Consider the following 16,641-nt stretch of genomic DNA (forward strand, 5'->3'; position numbering starts at 1 on the left):
CCTTACACACACATGTCTGTCATCTCCAGCAGCTTGGACCAGAATGGAATTTTAATTGTGCCTGTCTACAAATTAATGTGTCATTTTGACCGTCTCCTTACATTTTTGATATTTGAACCTGGAGTTTGTATTGTTTAACTGAGAAGTCATACAGCTGAATAGTTCTGTCTAGAGAGTTCACACATAACAAAGCTTTGAAGCTTGTAACAACATACAGAATTTCAGAAGGTACCTAGCCATGTAGCATCTACAGTAGAATATATTTTTATATGCTCACATATCTATGTGCTCATGTAGTGCTTCAGAACATATCTATATATACTCTACAAATAACTATAAATTACATGGCAGATAACAGGATTGATTGTACAATATATTTATGAATTTTTACATTATATTTACAGAGATGCATGACACGACTGAATATTGAGATGCTTTTTTATGAGCTAAATTTAATCCAATTTTTCTTCATGATGCCTAAAAGAGCAATATAGTGAGAACTACATAAGATTCCTAAAGATACTTGTTATTGAATGTGACTGAAAACTTGTTATTGAATGTGTGTAGCTCATTTTTTTATAATTTTCATTTTAAAAATTTGTTACATAAGATATTTCACATATTTGTGACTCTGTGAGCTGGAATCATCTGCAGTCCCCTTCTTTATATGTGGTAATGAACAATGGACTTCGCTATTGGTGCCTCAGAAATACAAATAGCCATACTGTAGGTACAACTGCAACAGATGGTTATCTGTTGAGAGGACAGACAAACGTGTAGTTCCAGAAGAGGGACAGCAGCCTTTCCAGTAGTTGCAGGGGGCCTGCATGATTGACTGGCTTGTAACATCTACCAAAATGGCCTTGCTGAGCTGGCTGAAAGCAAGGGAAACTACTGCAGCAATTTTTTCCAAGGGCATGCAGCTCTACTGTATGATTAAAAGGTGAAGGGATCCTCTTGGGTAACAAATTCTGGAGATAAAATAGTGCACCATTTGAACCTCAGGGTGGGGACTACTCAGGAGAATGTTGTCATCAGGAGAAACAAAACTGGTGTTCTATGGGTTGGAAGGTGGAATGCTAGATCCCTTAATTGGGCAAGTAACTTAGAAAATAAAAAAAAAATAAAAAAGAAATAGGTACATTGAAGTTAGATGTACATGAATTAGAGAAGTGCATTGGCATGAAGAACAGGACTTCTGCTCAGGTGACTACAGGTTGAAAATACAAAATCCAATAGGGGTAATGCAGGAGTAGTTTTAAGAAAGAATAAGAAAACAAGAATGCATGTAAGCTATCATGAACAATATAGTAGATGCATTATCATAGCCAGGATAGATACCAAAATCACATTCTCCACAGAAGTACAAGTTTATATGCCAATTGACTGTGGAGATGATGAAGAGATTGAAGAAATGTATGATGAGGTAAAAAAATATTATTAAGATAGTTAGGGAGACAAAAATTTAATTCTGACAAAAGACTCGAATTCAATAGTAGGAAAACAAAGAGAAGGAAAAATGGTAGGTGTATATGAACTGGGAGAAAGGAATGAAAGAAGAGGCAGCCTGGTATAATTTTGTACAGAGCATAATTTTATGATTGCTAACACTTGGTTTAAGAACCAGGAAAGGAGGTTGTATGAGTGGAAGAGACCTGGAGACGCTGGAAGGATTCAGATTGATTATATAATGTTAAGACAGAGATTTTGGACCAAATTTTAAATTGTAGGACATTTCTAGTGGCCACAATTTATTGGTTCTGAACTATAGATTAAAACTGAATAAATTACAAAAAGGTAGGAAATTAAGGAGATGGGACCTGGATACGTTGAAAGAACCAGAGGCTGCTGAGAGTTTCAGAGGAAGCATTAGACAATGATTGAGTAGAACAGAGGAAAAGAATACAGTAGAAGATAAATGGGTAGCCTTGAGAGTTAAAATAGTGAAGGCAGCAGAGGATCCAGTAGGTAAAAAGACAAGGCCTAATAGAAATCCTTGGATGTCACAGGATATACAGAATTTAACTGATGAGAGGAAAAAGCATACCAATGAAGCAAATGAAGCAGGTGAAATGGAATACAAACATCTAAAAAATGATATTGATAGGAAATGCAGAATGGCTAACCAGAAGTGGCTAGAGGACAAATGTAAGGATTTAGAAGCATATTTCACTAGGGGAAAGACAGGTACCACCCACAGGAAAATTAAAGAGGCTTTTGAAGAAAAGAGGAGCAACTGTATGATCATCAAGAGCTGAGATGGAAAACCAGTACTATGCAAAGAAGGGAAAGATGAAAGGTGGAAGGAATACATAGAGTGTCTATACAAGGGAGAGGGGCTTGAAGGCAATCTGATAGAAATGGAAGAGGATGTAGGTGAATATGAGACAGGAGATATGATAATACAAGAAGAAACTGACAGAGCACTGAACAGACTGAAGTCCAAACAAGCTCCTGGAGTAGTTGACATTCTGTCAGAACTACTGATAGCTTGGGACAGCCAGTCATAACAAAATATTCTATCTCGTGTGTGAGATGTATGTTGTTGTTGTTGTGGTATTTAGTCCAGAGATTGGTTTGATGCAGCTCTCCATGCTACTCTATCCTGTGCAAGGTTCTTCATCTCCAAGTAACTGCTGCAACCTACATCCTTCTGAATCTGATATGCATTTTCATCTCTTGGTCTCCCTCTATGATTTTTACCCTCCATGCTTCCCTTCAATACTAAACTGCTGATCCCTTTGTGCCTCACAATGTGTCCTACCAACCAATCCCTTCTTCTTTTAGTCAAGTTGTGCCACAAACTCCTCTTCTCCCCAATTCTATTCAGTGTCTCCTCACTAGTTGCATGACCTACCCATCTAATCTTCAGCATTCTTCTGTAGCACCACATTTCAGAAGCTTCTATTCTCTTCTTGTCTAAACTATTTATTGTCCATGTTTCACTTCCATACATGGCTACACTCCATACAAATACTTTCAGAAAAGACTTTCTGACACTTAAATCTATATTCGATGTTAACAAAATTCTCTTCTTCATAAACTCTTTCCTCACCATTGCCGGACTACATTTTATATTCTCTCTACTTTGACCATCATCAGTTATTTTGCTCCCCAAATAGCAAAACTCATCTACTACTTTAAGTGTCTCATTTCCTAACCTAATTCCCTCAGCATCATCTGATCTAATTCAACCACACTCCATTATCCTCATTTTGCTTTTGTTGATGTTCATCTTATATCTTCCTTTCAAGACACTGTGCGTTCCACTCAACTGCTCTTCCAAGTCCTTTACTGCTTGCTAAGTATACTGATTGAATAACATTGTGGATAGGTTACAACCCTGTATCACTCCCTCCTCAACCACTGCGTCCCTTTTGTGCCCCTTGATTCTTGTAAATGCCTTCTGGTTTCTGTACAAATTGTAAATAGCCTTTCACTCTCTGGATTTGACCCCTACCACCTTCAGAATTTAAAAGAGAGTATTCCAGTCAGTGTCTACAAATGCTAGAAATGTAAGTTTGTCTTCCCTTAATCTATCTTCTGAGATAAGTCATAGGGTCAGTATTGCCTCATGTGTTCCAACACATCTACGGAAACCAAACTGATCTTCGCCAACGTCGGCTTCTACCAGTTTTTCATTCATCTGTAAAGACTTTGTGTTAGTATTCTGCAGCCATGACTTATTAAACCAATAGTTCAATCATTTTCACGCCTATCAACACCTACTTTCTTTGGGATTGGAATTATTATATTCTTCCTGAAGTCTGAGGGTACTTCACGATCCACACGTCTTACTAACCGGGTGGTAGATTTTTGTTGTGGCTGGTTATCTCAAGGATATCAGCAGTTCTAATGGAATGTTGTCTACTCCCTGAACCTTGTCTTGACTTAGGTGTTTCAGTGCTCTGTCAAATTCTTCATGCAGTATCATATCTCCCATTTCATATTCATCTATGTCCTCTTCCATTTCCATAATATTGCCCCCAAGTACATCACCCTTGTATAGACCCACCGTATACTCCTTCCACCTTTCTGCCACTGAAATTCACTAATTTCCCTTTTTAAATTTTCTAACCTATCTGCCCAATTAAGGGATCTCACATGACGTCCTCCTGAGTAGTCCCCACCCGGGAATCCGAATGGGGGACTATTTTACCTCTGGAATATTTTAGCCAAGATGATGCCATTATCATTTAACCACACAGTAAAGAGCTGCATGCCCTCGGGAAAAATTACGGCTGTAGTTTCCCCTTGCTTTCAGCCATTCACAGAACCATCACAGGAAGGCTGTTTGGGTTAATGTTACAAGGCCAGATCAGTCAATCATCCAGACCGTTGCCCCTGCAACTACTGGAAAGGCTGCTGCCCCTCTTCAGGAACCACATGCTTTTTTGGCCTCTCAACAGATAACCTCTGCTGTGGTTGCACCTACAGTACGGCTATCTGTATTGCTGAGGCACGCAATCGCCCCCCCTGCCCCCTCCCCCCCCCTCCCCCCACCGCAGTTCATGGGGGAAGGGGGTGGGGGCAATATGTACATGACTAGTGAAATATCCTCAGACTTCAAGAAAAATGTAATAATTCCATTTCCAAAGAAAGCAGGTGCTGACAGTCTGAATATTGCCAAATTATCAGTTTACTAAGTTATGGTCGCAAAATGCTAACATGAATTCTTAACAGAAGAATAGGAAAACTGGTAGAAGCAGACCTTGGAGAAGATCGGTTTGGATTCTGGAGAAATGTAGGAATATATGTGGCAATACTATCATAGACGATAGGCTGTGAAAAGGCTAACCTACATTAATAGCATTTGTAGACTTAGATAAAGCTTTTGACAATGTTGACTGGAATACTCTCTTTGAAATTCTGAAGATAGCAGAGTAAATTACAGGGAATGAAAGGCTATTTACAATTTGTACAGATACCAGGTGGCAATTGTTAGAGTAGAGGGGAATAAAAGAGAAGCAGTGGTTGAGAAGGGAGTGAGACAGGGGTGTAGCTTATCCATGATGTTATCACTGAGCAAGCAGTAAAGGAAATCAAAGAAAAATTTGGACTAGGAATTAAAATTCAAGGAGAAGAAATAAAAAACTTTTGAGATTTGCTGAAGCTGTAATTCTGTCAGGGCTTAGACAGCAGTTGAATGGAATGGACAGTGTCTTGAAAGGAGAATATAGGATGAACATCAACAAAGCAAAATAAGGATAATGGAACATAGTTGAATCAAATCAGTGATGCTGAGGGAATTAGATTGGGAAATGGGACCGTTTAAGCAGTAGGCAAGTTCTGCTGTTTGGGTAGCAAAGTAACTGATGATTGTCAAAGTAGGGAGGATATTAAATTTAGATGGGCAATGGAAACAGAATCATTTCAGAAGAAAAGAGATCTTTTATAGTCGAATATAGATTTAAGTGTTAGGAAGTCACTTCTGAAGATATTTGTCTGGAGTGTAGCCATGTATGGAAATGTGGATGATATATAGCTTAGACGAGAAGAGAATAACAACTTTCAAAATGTGGTGCTATTGAAGATGCTGAAGATTAGATTGGTAGAGCATGTAACTAATGGGAGATACAGAACAGAATTGGGGAGATAAGAAATTTGTGACACAATTTGACTAAAAGAAGGGAGCGGTAACACACAGTCTGAGATATCAAGGGATCACTAATTTAGAACTGGAGGGGACTGTTGGGGTAAAAATCGTAGAGGGAGACCAAGATATGAATACAGTAAGCACATTCAGAAATGATGTAGGTTGCAGTAGTTATTTGGAGCTGAAGAACCTTGCACAGGGTAGAGTAGCTTGGAGACCTGCATGAAACCAGTCTCTGGAATGAAGGCCACAACAACAACAATAACAATAATGGTTATTGATCCAAATCACTGTATATGCAATCCAACGTGTACACTCTCAGAATTTTTAATAGTAAATATCTCTTGCAGCATCTGATATTGGAGTCTTGCAAGCATCTCCATGATACTCATGCACACGCTAAATCAATGTGTGTCTAAATGCAAAATGTAGAATGCCAGAAGATGCTGGTACACAAGGACAGAATCCAATGGGAGCAAAGGAACCAAACTTCTTTGAGGTTCCCTCAGTGTTTGGTTAAGTGTGTGTGTCATCCTTCTTCTTTAAGACACCCCCTCCCCATGATAACAGCTCATGGTGACTGCAACAAATTCTATTCACACTGTGCAATGGACCATAATGTATCCTTCTTCCACGTCAACAGTGGATGCACCGTTATTGTAATGAACTATTGTGGTTCTCATACTGCAAGCTTGTGGTTTATGTAAGAAGTGTCTGACAGCTGTAATAGAGCTTGCCTTACTTCACTATTTCACTATGCTCCTCTCCCGTAATATCAACTTAATAACCATCGAAATAGTTTGCCTTGCTCAGCCTCAACATTGATCTCAGCCCTTGATTCCAGCCCTCCCAGTTCCAAACAGCCCATGAATGTCATAATAACGCACAGTGATTCACTGATGAAAGGATTTTAGGACATGTGATTCAGCTCTTTCTCAATATATCTCTCATTAAAGTTAGCAGTTTTTATGTACAAATGGGAATCTTCAGTATACCTGCTGTATACAACCCTTAATAGTGAACTAAAACCATCATCTGCTTAACTACTTTCGTTTTGCTAATTGCCACTCAGTTATTTCTGATTTGGTAATGGTTTGAAAATAGGATGCTAATTATACAAAATAATTAATTTACCTTATTAATTATAGGTATGGATTTCTGGGTTCAATCGATGCAACAAACTTGAAACATCTTTCAGATATTTCTGAAGCCACATTACTCTTCAAAACTGTGATTGAACAGGTATGTCTGAGATTTTTGTATTCTCTTAAACGTAAATGATACACAGTTATGAAAAACAACAGTTCAACATTTCCATAAAAATGTGATGTTTATAACTGGAGAACTGTAAGTGCAGAAAGAGTGACATTCATATACAAAACATTGAGTTTTGAATAGAGATAACTAAGTGAAGTAAAATGTCTTTATAGCTGTATCTGGGAATGAATTACTGTAAACATTTCAGTGATAGGGTTATTATTGTTAGAATAAAAAACAAATGAACACCAACAAATACTATTGAGGTATCCTTTCTGACATCACAAGCAGAAGATGATGAGATAGAAAGGGTATACAGAGGTATTGAACGGGCAATTACACTAATGACCATTAAAAGTGCCACACCACGAAGATGATGTGCTACAGACGCAGAATTTAACTGACAGGAAGAAGATGCTGTGATATGCGAATGATTAGCTTTTCAAAGCATTCATGCAAGGTTGGCGCCGGTGGCAACACATACAACGTGCTGACATGAGGAAAGTTTCCAACCGATTTCTCATACACAAACAGCAGTTGACCAGCGTTGCCCAGTGAAACGTTGTTGTGATGCCTCGTATAAGGAGGAAAAATGCGTACCATCACATTTCCAACTTTGATAAAGGTTGGATTGTACCCTATCGCGATTGTGGTTTATCGTATTGCGACATTGCTGCTTGTGTTAGTAGAGATCCAATGACTGTTAGCAGAACATGGAATTGGTGGGCTCAGAAGTGTAATATGGAATGCCGTGCTGGATCCTAGTGGCCTCGTATTACTTGCAGTCAAGATGACAGGCATCTTACCCGCATGGCTGTAATGGATCATGCAGCCACGTCTCGATCCATGAGTCAACAGATGGGGATGTTTGCAAGACAACAACCATCTGCACAAACAGTTTGACAACATTTGCAGCAGCATGGACTATCAGCTCGGAGACGATGGCTGCGGTTACCCTTGTCGCTGCATCACAGACAGGAGCACCTGCGACGGTGTACTCAACAACGAACCTGGGTGCACGAATGGCAAAACGTCATTTTTTCAGATGAATCCAGGTTCTGTTTACAGCATCATGATGGTCACATCCGTGTTTGGCGACATCATAGTGAACGCTCATTGGAAGCGTGTATTTGTCATCGCCATACTGGCGTATCACCCGGTGTGATGGTATGGGGTGCCATTGGTTACACGTCTAGGACACCTCTTGTTCGCATTGATGGCACTTTGAACAGTGTTCATTACATTTCAGATGTGTTACAACCCGTGGCTCTACCCTTCATTCGATCTCTGCGAAACCCTACATTTCAGCAGGATAATGCATGACCACATGTTGCAGTTCCTGTACGGGCCTTTCTGGATACAGAAAATGTTCGACTGCTGCCCTGGCCAGCATATTCTCCAGATCTCTCACCAACTGAAAATGTCTGGTCAATGGTGGTTGAGCAACATGTTCATCACAATACGCCAGTCACTACTCCTGATTAACTGTGGTATCGTGTTGAAGCTGCATGGGCAGCTGTACCTGTACATGCCTTCCAAGCTCTGTTTGAATCAATTCCCAGGCATATCAGGGCCGTTATTACAGGCAGAGATAGTTGTTCTGGGTACTGATTTCTCACGATCTATGCACCCAAATTGCGTGAAAATGTAATTGTTCTAATATAACATATTTGTCCAATGAATACCTGTTTATCATCTGCATTTCTTCTTGGTGTAGCAATTTTAATGGCCAGTAGTGTAAAAAGACAGATGAAAATTTAATGATCATGGGGGACTGGAATGCTGTAGTAGGGAAAGTAACAGAAGGCAGCATTACTGGGGGATATAGGCTTGGAAACGAGATTAACAACGAACTCAGCATCAAAACTGCAAACCATACCATAGACGATCACAAGCTATCCTGCTATCTGAGAAGTAAAATATTGCATGACAGGTCAAGCAAGGAGGCTATAAGAAGAGACTAACACAGGCAAAGATAACATTCCTCATTAAAAGATGCCCACCTAGTCGCAGACATAGGCATTAATTTGAAAAAAAAAAAAAAAAAAAAAAAAAAAAAAAAAAAAAAAAAAAAAAAAAAAAAAAAAAAAAAAAAAATTCTGGGGACGTATATCTGCAGTACAGTGTGGTATGTAAGTGATTCATGTGTTGATGGAAAACTGGAAAAGAAGAGAATCAAAGTGTTTCAGATTTGGTGTACAGAAGGATACTGCAAATTAAATCAACTCATAAGATAAGAAATGAGGAGGTTCTTCACAGAATCAACAAGGAAAGCTATAACAGAAAACACTAACATCTGACATCTAAAAACACCTGGGTGTGAGTTCCATGGTACTACAGGGATCTGCAGAGGGCAAAAAATATAGGGAAAGACAGATATTAGAATATGTAGAGCAAATAACTGAGCACATTGGATGTCGGTGCTACTTTTAGATGAAGAGTTTGGCACACGATAGGAAATCATGGTAGGCTACATCAAACCAGTCAGAAGACTGATGACAGAAAATATATGGTCTGACTGAAAGATAAACTGATTCCATTGTGAAATAATCTTATAGAAACTGGAAGGTACATACATCAGAACCAGGACACTCATTCTGGAGAATTTCGCATGAAGTAAAAGAAGTGTGAGGTGACTCATGTGTTTAGACAAGCAGAGAATGCTGTGATCCATATCTCATCCATCAGCTTACACATACATTACATTGTAGTCATCAGTCCCTATCCTCTGAAAGCTCAGCTCATAACGATAAAGTAATAGGCAAGAAACAGCAACATTTCAAGTATCAGAAATCTGGTTACCATGACAAACTAACACAACAGGTCAAATAAACAGAGCTATAAGTAGGACTTCATTGAATCTAATCACTATATCTGCATACGTGCTTTGCAGTACTATGAAGTGCATGGTAGAGGATATTTTTATATTGTGTCATATATTAAGGTTTCTCCCCATTCTTAAGAAAGGAGTATGGGAAGAATGATATCTTCTGAAGATAACTACACATCACAGCAGTGACTGCTTGTGCAAAGTCCACATTTTTACCATCTTTTTAGGTGGACACCTCAGAATAAAAGTGAAGAAAGTGTAATTAATAAATACATTGGAGGTCTAGTAAACTGAGGATATAGAAGGGATAATTTTTTTACAGTGAAAGGATTAAAGCTGGTGAAATATTTCTTTCCTGTTGTTAATTGATGGCAGTTTCTTAATTTAGTAATTATTATCCTTCTGTCTTTGTTGATTGATATACCTCTTTAAAATTTAGTGTCAAATTAATTAAGTAACATTCCATAATTTACACAAAAATGTACAAGCAATGAAACATACTTCTACATCTGTTACAAACATGGGTAGGAGATTTTTTTATCATACTGCCCAGTGTACAATTTTGTTCAAAAATTCAATTTTTTCTCTTATGTAATTGATTTTGTCACTTCTTTATTTTAAAAGGGCCTGGTATTATACATTTCAGTACTATATAACCAACGACTAATTGCTTTCTACTACACAGACAAGCAGTATTGAAGATATAAGAGTGTAAATCATATTTCAAAAGATATAGTTATGAAAATGTATGTCAATGAACTGTGTTCTCTCCAGTCATCAGCAATAAAAACACCTCCAAGTTTAAGACAGATATCTGACTCTTTCTGTATACGAACTAGAAAAAAATATTTCCTAAAGCAAGTACTTCAGTGTATGTTCCAGCTGACTGTCAAAAATCCATGTTAAATATATTTAAGCAATTGAAACTTGAGCTTCTTTTGGCATATTGAAAGATCAAATAACTTACTGGATCATTACCCAGCTGCAGTCCCATAAGTTATTTGAACAGTGAAGCAGCAGTTTAATTTTTCATCAGAAGAGGGTCAAATACAATGAAAGGAATGAAAATTACCATTTCTGTGAAATGAAACATGCCAGCCTCCAAGTCCAACATTTGAAAAATAACAAATAACAGTAAAGTTAATTGTGTAGCATTTGATGATCAGAAACTATGTATCACAGCCTCTTCTACTTTATAGGTCAAGTGTGATGTGATACAACTAACATAAGCTAAAGTTAAAACCACCTGGAATTAATATAGGCAGCTTGCAAAGAAATCCAGTGATTGTAAGAGATTACCTGCATCTGCTTTAACTTGACAATCAAATACCAATAATTTTTATATTTTGAAGTAGAAGACCACTTACGACATCACTTGTCAATAAATACAATTATCAGAGACAGAGAGCTATTTTCACTTTACTTGTGTAATAGAAAATAACAATGAGCAAGGAAGACAGACACAAAAAACTATCGGTTCATCACTACAGGACTGCTCTTATCATTAACACTGATTCCAGAGAGAACAGAATTTGTCAAAAAGATGAAATCAGAATAGTCTTAGTGTTTTTCAAGAAGGAGTAGCACTGTGTAGCCTGGATGCCATTGACAAATGCATGTAACTTTTGTGTTGATTTATTTGTAACCCTATTTTAGTCATTTATTTATTGTCAAGGGAGGAATACAGCCTGGTGGCCTCAATATTGGAGTTTCTCTGGCTCGTGAATCAACTGAAACGAAAGACCTCTTCATAGCATACGTTCAACAAATAGACAGATTGGCAAGAGGTTTACGAAATGCTGTGAAAATAGTTGAAGATGGCTTGTTTAACAAGAATTTGCAGGTAAAGCACATTTTCCTACTGCTATTTTCTTAAAATTAATGCCATTATTTCTGATAACTTATAGCAATATATAAAATTACAAACAGAACATGTAGCCTTTAGAAATTGTAATACTAAATGCCAAAACTCAGTTATTTGCCAAATTTCCTTGTTTAGAACTTGCTGTGTGAAAGTGTTGACACATTAAAACACAACATAAAATCATTTTTCCTTCTAATAATATAGCATATACTCCACAGAACATAGAAGAATCATATCACAGTCACTACTCCTTAACAAATTGTTGAAAACCTTGATTAATGAAAGTATAACTACAAGAAATTCATGTGGTAACATTTTCTCTGAGAAAATATTTTATTCTTAGAAATAAGTTGACAATTTCTACATCATATTGAAATGTCACAAATATGATTATCCCCTACAAAAGAACCTTCTGCTATACACCAAACTTGCACAATATACTTGGACTCTGAAATCTCTAATTTTTCTCCTTATATCCATGACTTCAATATGAAATCATGGATTGCTACTTACTATATGAACTTTTCATTGGCAGGTGGAACACTGAGTAAAGGCTGCTGATATTATTTAGCTATCAGACTAAGTCCCTTGTCAGACATAAACAAAACAAACACACATTCACAGAATCATAAATCACACACACATGGCCACTTTCATCTCCAGCTGCTAAGGCTCAGTGATGACCTTGACTGCAGCTGCATCTGAGCTGGGGTGGATAGGGGTAGATGTAGGAGGCATGAGGAAGGAGGAGGAGGGAAGAGGATGAGACACATGGAGGACAGGGACTATGACACCTCATGAATGATGGTGGTTGAGTTTAGTCTTGTTCTGCACACTTACATCACGCATACTCCGACAGCCAATAAACATTCAATAGTGTTCTGAGCACTCTGCTCTGAATGCTGTGGTTAATGCAAGCATTAAATGCGACTATAGCAAGTTGTTTAGTGAATTTCTATTTCATTTGTTGCGAGTTGTTATCGCCAATGGTGGAGGTAAGTGATAAATTCTGCATAAGCAAGTAAGGGACATCATTTGCAGGATATACACTTCATTCAAGTGGAAAGCATGCACACATGCATACTGCAACTGTCACTTGGAATCATCAATAATGCCATCCCCATCTGTGCCTTGACATGTGCAAACTGCCATCATTACTGGATCAGACTATAGTGACGTTTGAGGACGGGGAGATAAGGGAATCATGAATATGTTCCCACATGGCCATTTCAGATAAACCAGTCTTGGTGTGAGGAATCCACATGGAACAGGAATCCACATGGAACAGGTTGTGAAGTAGTCATTAAAGTCAAGCACAACTTAGCCACAATTTAGTGGTGGATAGTCATGTTGACAGACAGCTTGTTGGTGATCATGCCAACATTGAATGACCCACAGTACTTGCACTCAGTGACTGGACATGCAGCCCAAAATTATGTGCTTGCATTCAATGACTGCTTCACAGCCTGAACCATTTCAATTCCTCTGACTAACATCAGTTTTTTTTATATGTGCAGGTGGGAACTCTACTTGCAATGTATCCTTCATTCCCATATCTCTTTTGGTCTCAAACCTCCCCAGTCCCTGACCTCCACCTGCCTCATCTGCTTCCCTGCTAGGGTCCTGCACACATCTTTATCCCTCCAGTACAGCTGCAGAGTCCTTTCTCATTTTATACTTCTCAGTTCTCCTCTCCTCTTTGCTCCTACCTCCCCCCTCTAAGCACACTGATGTTGCACAGTGCAGTTCACTATCCTGTCCCCAACCCTCCTCCCATATCTCTGCGCACTCCACAGACAGCACTAGCATCTTTCCCCAGCTCTATTCCGCTAACACCCCCTCCCCCCCCCCCCCCTCCCTCTGCCCCATGCATCTTCTGTGCCCTGTGTGTGTTTAATCTTCATCTGACAAAGAACTGGGTACAGTAGCTAAATAATATTGGAAATGTTTATTCAATGCACCTTCCTGTCACTCAATGCCTCCTCTATGTGGTGAATAGCAAACTGTCTTTTTCAGTATTATGAGATGGAAAGTTGCTTCTCATCATATAACTTAACATGACAGCAGTGACACCCATAACTGATTCACCATACATGTCATCTTCCAGCCTCTTGGCTCCAGAAGTGGGAAATGGCTGCTTGCTCTTACAAGCAAGCTGTTCTTAATTTATATTAGCCTCTTGATTTGTCCGCTTTTCCCCAGAATACCCCTGGCAGAATACCCTACTGTTTTCTGTCTGCTTTCTCACTAAGAATAAATTTTTAAAAGTTTAATTATAGACATTCTACTTTGTCATAACATTTTTGTTAGTTTGTCCTGCTGCAGTTCTTTCTTATTTGTTAGCTCTTATTTGTTAGCTCACATCTTTGTCACAAATATTTTCATTGAAACGATGCCTAGGAAATGATATAGTGTGGCTCTTTCTGAAGTTCAGTGGAGTATTCAATAATTTGTTCATTTTTGCTCATAAACTGAATGATCACTAGTCAGTATGACAAACATGTCATTCCTAGACTGCAATAGCCTTTGATGCTGGTAGCAATTGAATGATACCAATTTCTGTGTTTGTTGTTTGGTTTAACACTTCAGAATTGACACTTGAAAGCAGTTCAAGCTTTATAGATTGAAATGTAAGACATGCCACAATTCACATGCAGTGTAAAATCTTCCAGCAATAAGAGTGGCGCAAATATGCAATCCTTAAATAGTACGTGCATGTGATTGCCAAAAGTTTTTCTAACACAGCATTAATCAAGTACATTTAGGAACATTTAATGTGTTTTAGAATTACAATAACCTAAAAGTCGATATTGTTTTAATTTTATGTGATATTTTCACAAAGAAACAATCCTTTAGTTAGAAAGTTAATTTATGTAGCTGCTTAATTGCACTTATTAAAATTTATTTAATTTACAGCAAAGATACCTGAGTTTTCATACGGGATTTGGGAGTCGCATAGCAAGTGGTGAAGCTACTCTTGAAGACTGTGAAGATCAGGCTCGGAAAACTCATGGTGAAACAGTGTTTACATCCGGAAGGACAGAGCACTGGGAAGCTGTTTTCAACAGATACGTGTAGTTTCATATAGCAGTTATGATGATAGCAATATAGATTTATAAAATCACAAGCTTGTTTCTTCTTTTTACTAGTTCTCTATCTTGATGTTTAAGAAAACTTAGCTAAATAAAATTAAATCGGTAAAAATTAACTTTGTGGCTCACTAACATACATCATACAGATGTTACTGGAATGTCAGCTACAGGACAATTTATAAATCTTAGTCTCATGAAAATAAATGTGCAGTTGCTGTCACTTTTTGAAAACAAAAACAAAATAACACACTGACAATGTAATGAAATAGTAGAATACAATACCTTGTGTACAAAAAGCTGAAAGTAACTTAGTGATTGATAGTGGAAGTATAGTGGACTGGAGCTAGGAAGTACATTTCCACACAGAGTGGAGTACAGTGATGCTGTTCGTTTTTTTTATTTTGCTTTTTTTCAGGGCCATATACCAGGTGTTCAGAAATTTCTGTTACAAACTTCTAGACCTTGTAGAAGGGAGTGAGTACATAATATTTTCAATAGGAACCCATGTCCAGAAACGTCATCCAACAATGCTGCAGAGCCTCGAAGTTAAAGACGCCAGTGCCTGTAATTGCATGTATGTACTGGGTGAATCCGTGATGATATTACAAACTTCCTAGGATGATGGAGGAGGACAAATGCACCAATTTGAGAAATGGGTCACTGTACTGGAAATGAACAAGTCAAAATTTATAAGCAAAAATCATTCTGACACCTCTGACAGTGGAGTACATGTACCGGTACTGTTGTTGCTAAGGTTGTAGGGTGGCAGCTTTCAGAGTTGGTAGTATGGACCAAAACAAGGAAAAAAATGTCCAGTAAACATGGGCTCTAAAATGCATACCTTAAGAGTTATGACAACTTGTTGACTAAAGGAGATGTGTTTCACAGTAGCAAAGATGAACAAGTGTTCATAGCTCCTCTGGTATACATTTCGGAACCGATATTTATTGGAAATTTTTCCTCTGAAAGTTCCCTACCCTACAGTCTTTGCAACAACAGTACTGATACATCTCTTCCACTGTCAGATGTATCACAATGGTTTTTGTATATAACTTTCAACTCATTCATTTCCAGTGCAGGGACTCTTGCCTCAAATTGATAATTTTATCCTTCTCCACATCTTACACCATTTGTGACGTCATCACAGAATAACCCAGTATATACATACATCTACAGGTGCTGGAACCTATAACTTGGATGCTCTGTAGCATCGATGGATGATGTTTCCGGACATGGGTTCCTATTCAAAATGTGCTGTACTCACTGCTCACTACAAGTCCTAGAAGTATGTAATGGTAATTTCTGAACAACCTGTATAGCCTTGAAGAAGAGGTAACATATTAGTATGTAAGATTAAAGGAAGTTGTAATTGGTTATGGACTGCCATCGCAATTTTGCTTACTTAAGTATCAATCACCAAGTTAATTTAAATGAACAATAGTGATCATATGAAAAATTGTAGCATAACATGAATTACACAGTGCCTGTCATCACTAATAGATAGCAAATGAAATATCAATTGCAAATGTGCAATTTGCATCAAACATGTGGAGCAATGGGAGTTCTTTACTTCTAATTTTTGTGTAGAATACAGTTGTATCAAACTACATGATTTATGGAAATACATATATTTAGAATTTTCACATCACTGAAGTGTTCTTATTTGAAACTTGTGGGTGTGTCTTCAATAGCAAATATTTTCTCTTTAATACTTCCATATTAATTTTCATAACTGTTATCAATATTGCTCAGTTTGCACCTACATGTATACAATTTTCATTACATTAATAATGGAAAAAGTCATGAAATTATGCACTCTTTATTTTTTTCTATGCTAGCTACACAGTGAAGTATCTCTTATAAACACTACAAGAAAATGAGGTAGTCCTAATTTTTTAGCATAATAAATTATGGCAGTGTTGGTAAGTGCTTTTGTAGGAAGACTATTCAAGAAGCTGCTTTTCCACTTCACTCCAGTTGTAATTGTAAGAGACAAACCAAA

At 37.8% G+C, this 16,641-nt stretch overlaps 1 protein-coding gene across 1 annotated transcript in view; it reads left to right on the forward strand.

Annotated features, from left to right (window-relative positions):
• The window catches only part of LOC124607233 (xylose isomerase-like), a 39,713-nt gene extending 23,426 nt beyond the window's left edge, over nucleotides 1-16,287 (forward strand). The window contains exons 7-9 of the mRNA XM_047139505.1: nucleotides 6,745-6,838; nucleotides 11,359-11,526; nucleotides 14,464-16,287. Of these exons, the coding sequence (XP_046995461.1) occupies nucleotides 6,745-6,838; nucleotides 11,359-11,526; nucleotides 14,464-14,625 (424 nt within the window). The 3' untranslated portion in view covers nucleotides 14,626-16,287. The remainder of the gene's footprint in view (nucleotides 1-6,744; nucleotides 6,839-11,358; nucleotides 11,527-14,463) is intronic.
• Nucleotides 16,288-16,641: the final 354 nt, after the last annotated feature.

This window comes from Schistocerca americana, chromosome 3 (genome assembly GCF_021461395.2).
Source record: "Schistocerca americana isolate TAMUIC-IGC-003095 chromosome 3, iqSchAmer2.1, whole genome shotgun sequence".
NCBI classification, from domain to species: Eukaryota; Metazoa; Arthropoda; class Insecta; order Orthoptera; family Acrididae; genus Schistocerca; species Schistocerca americana.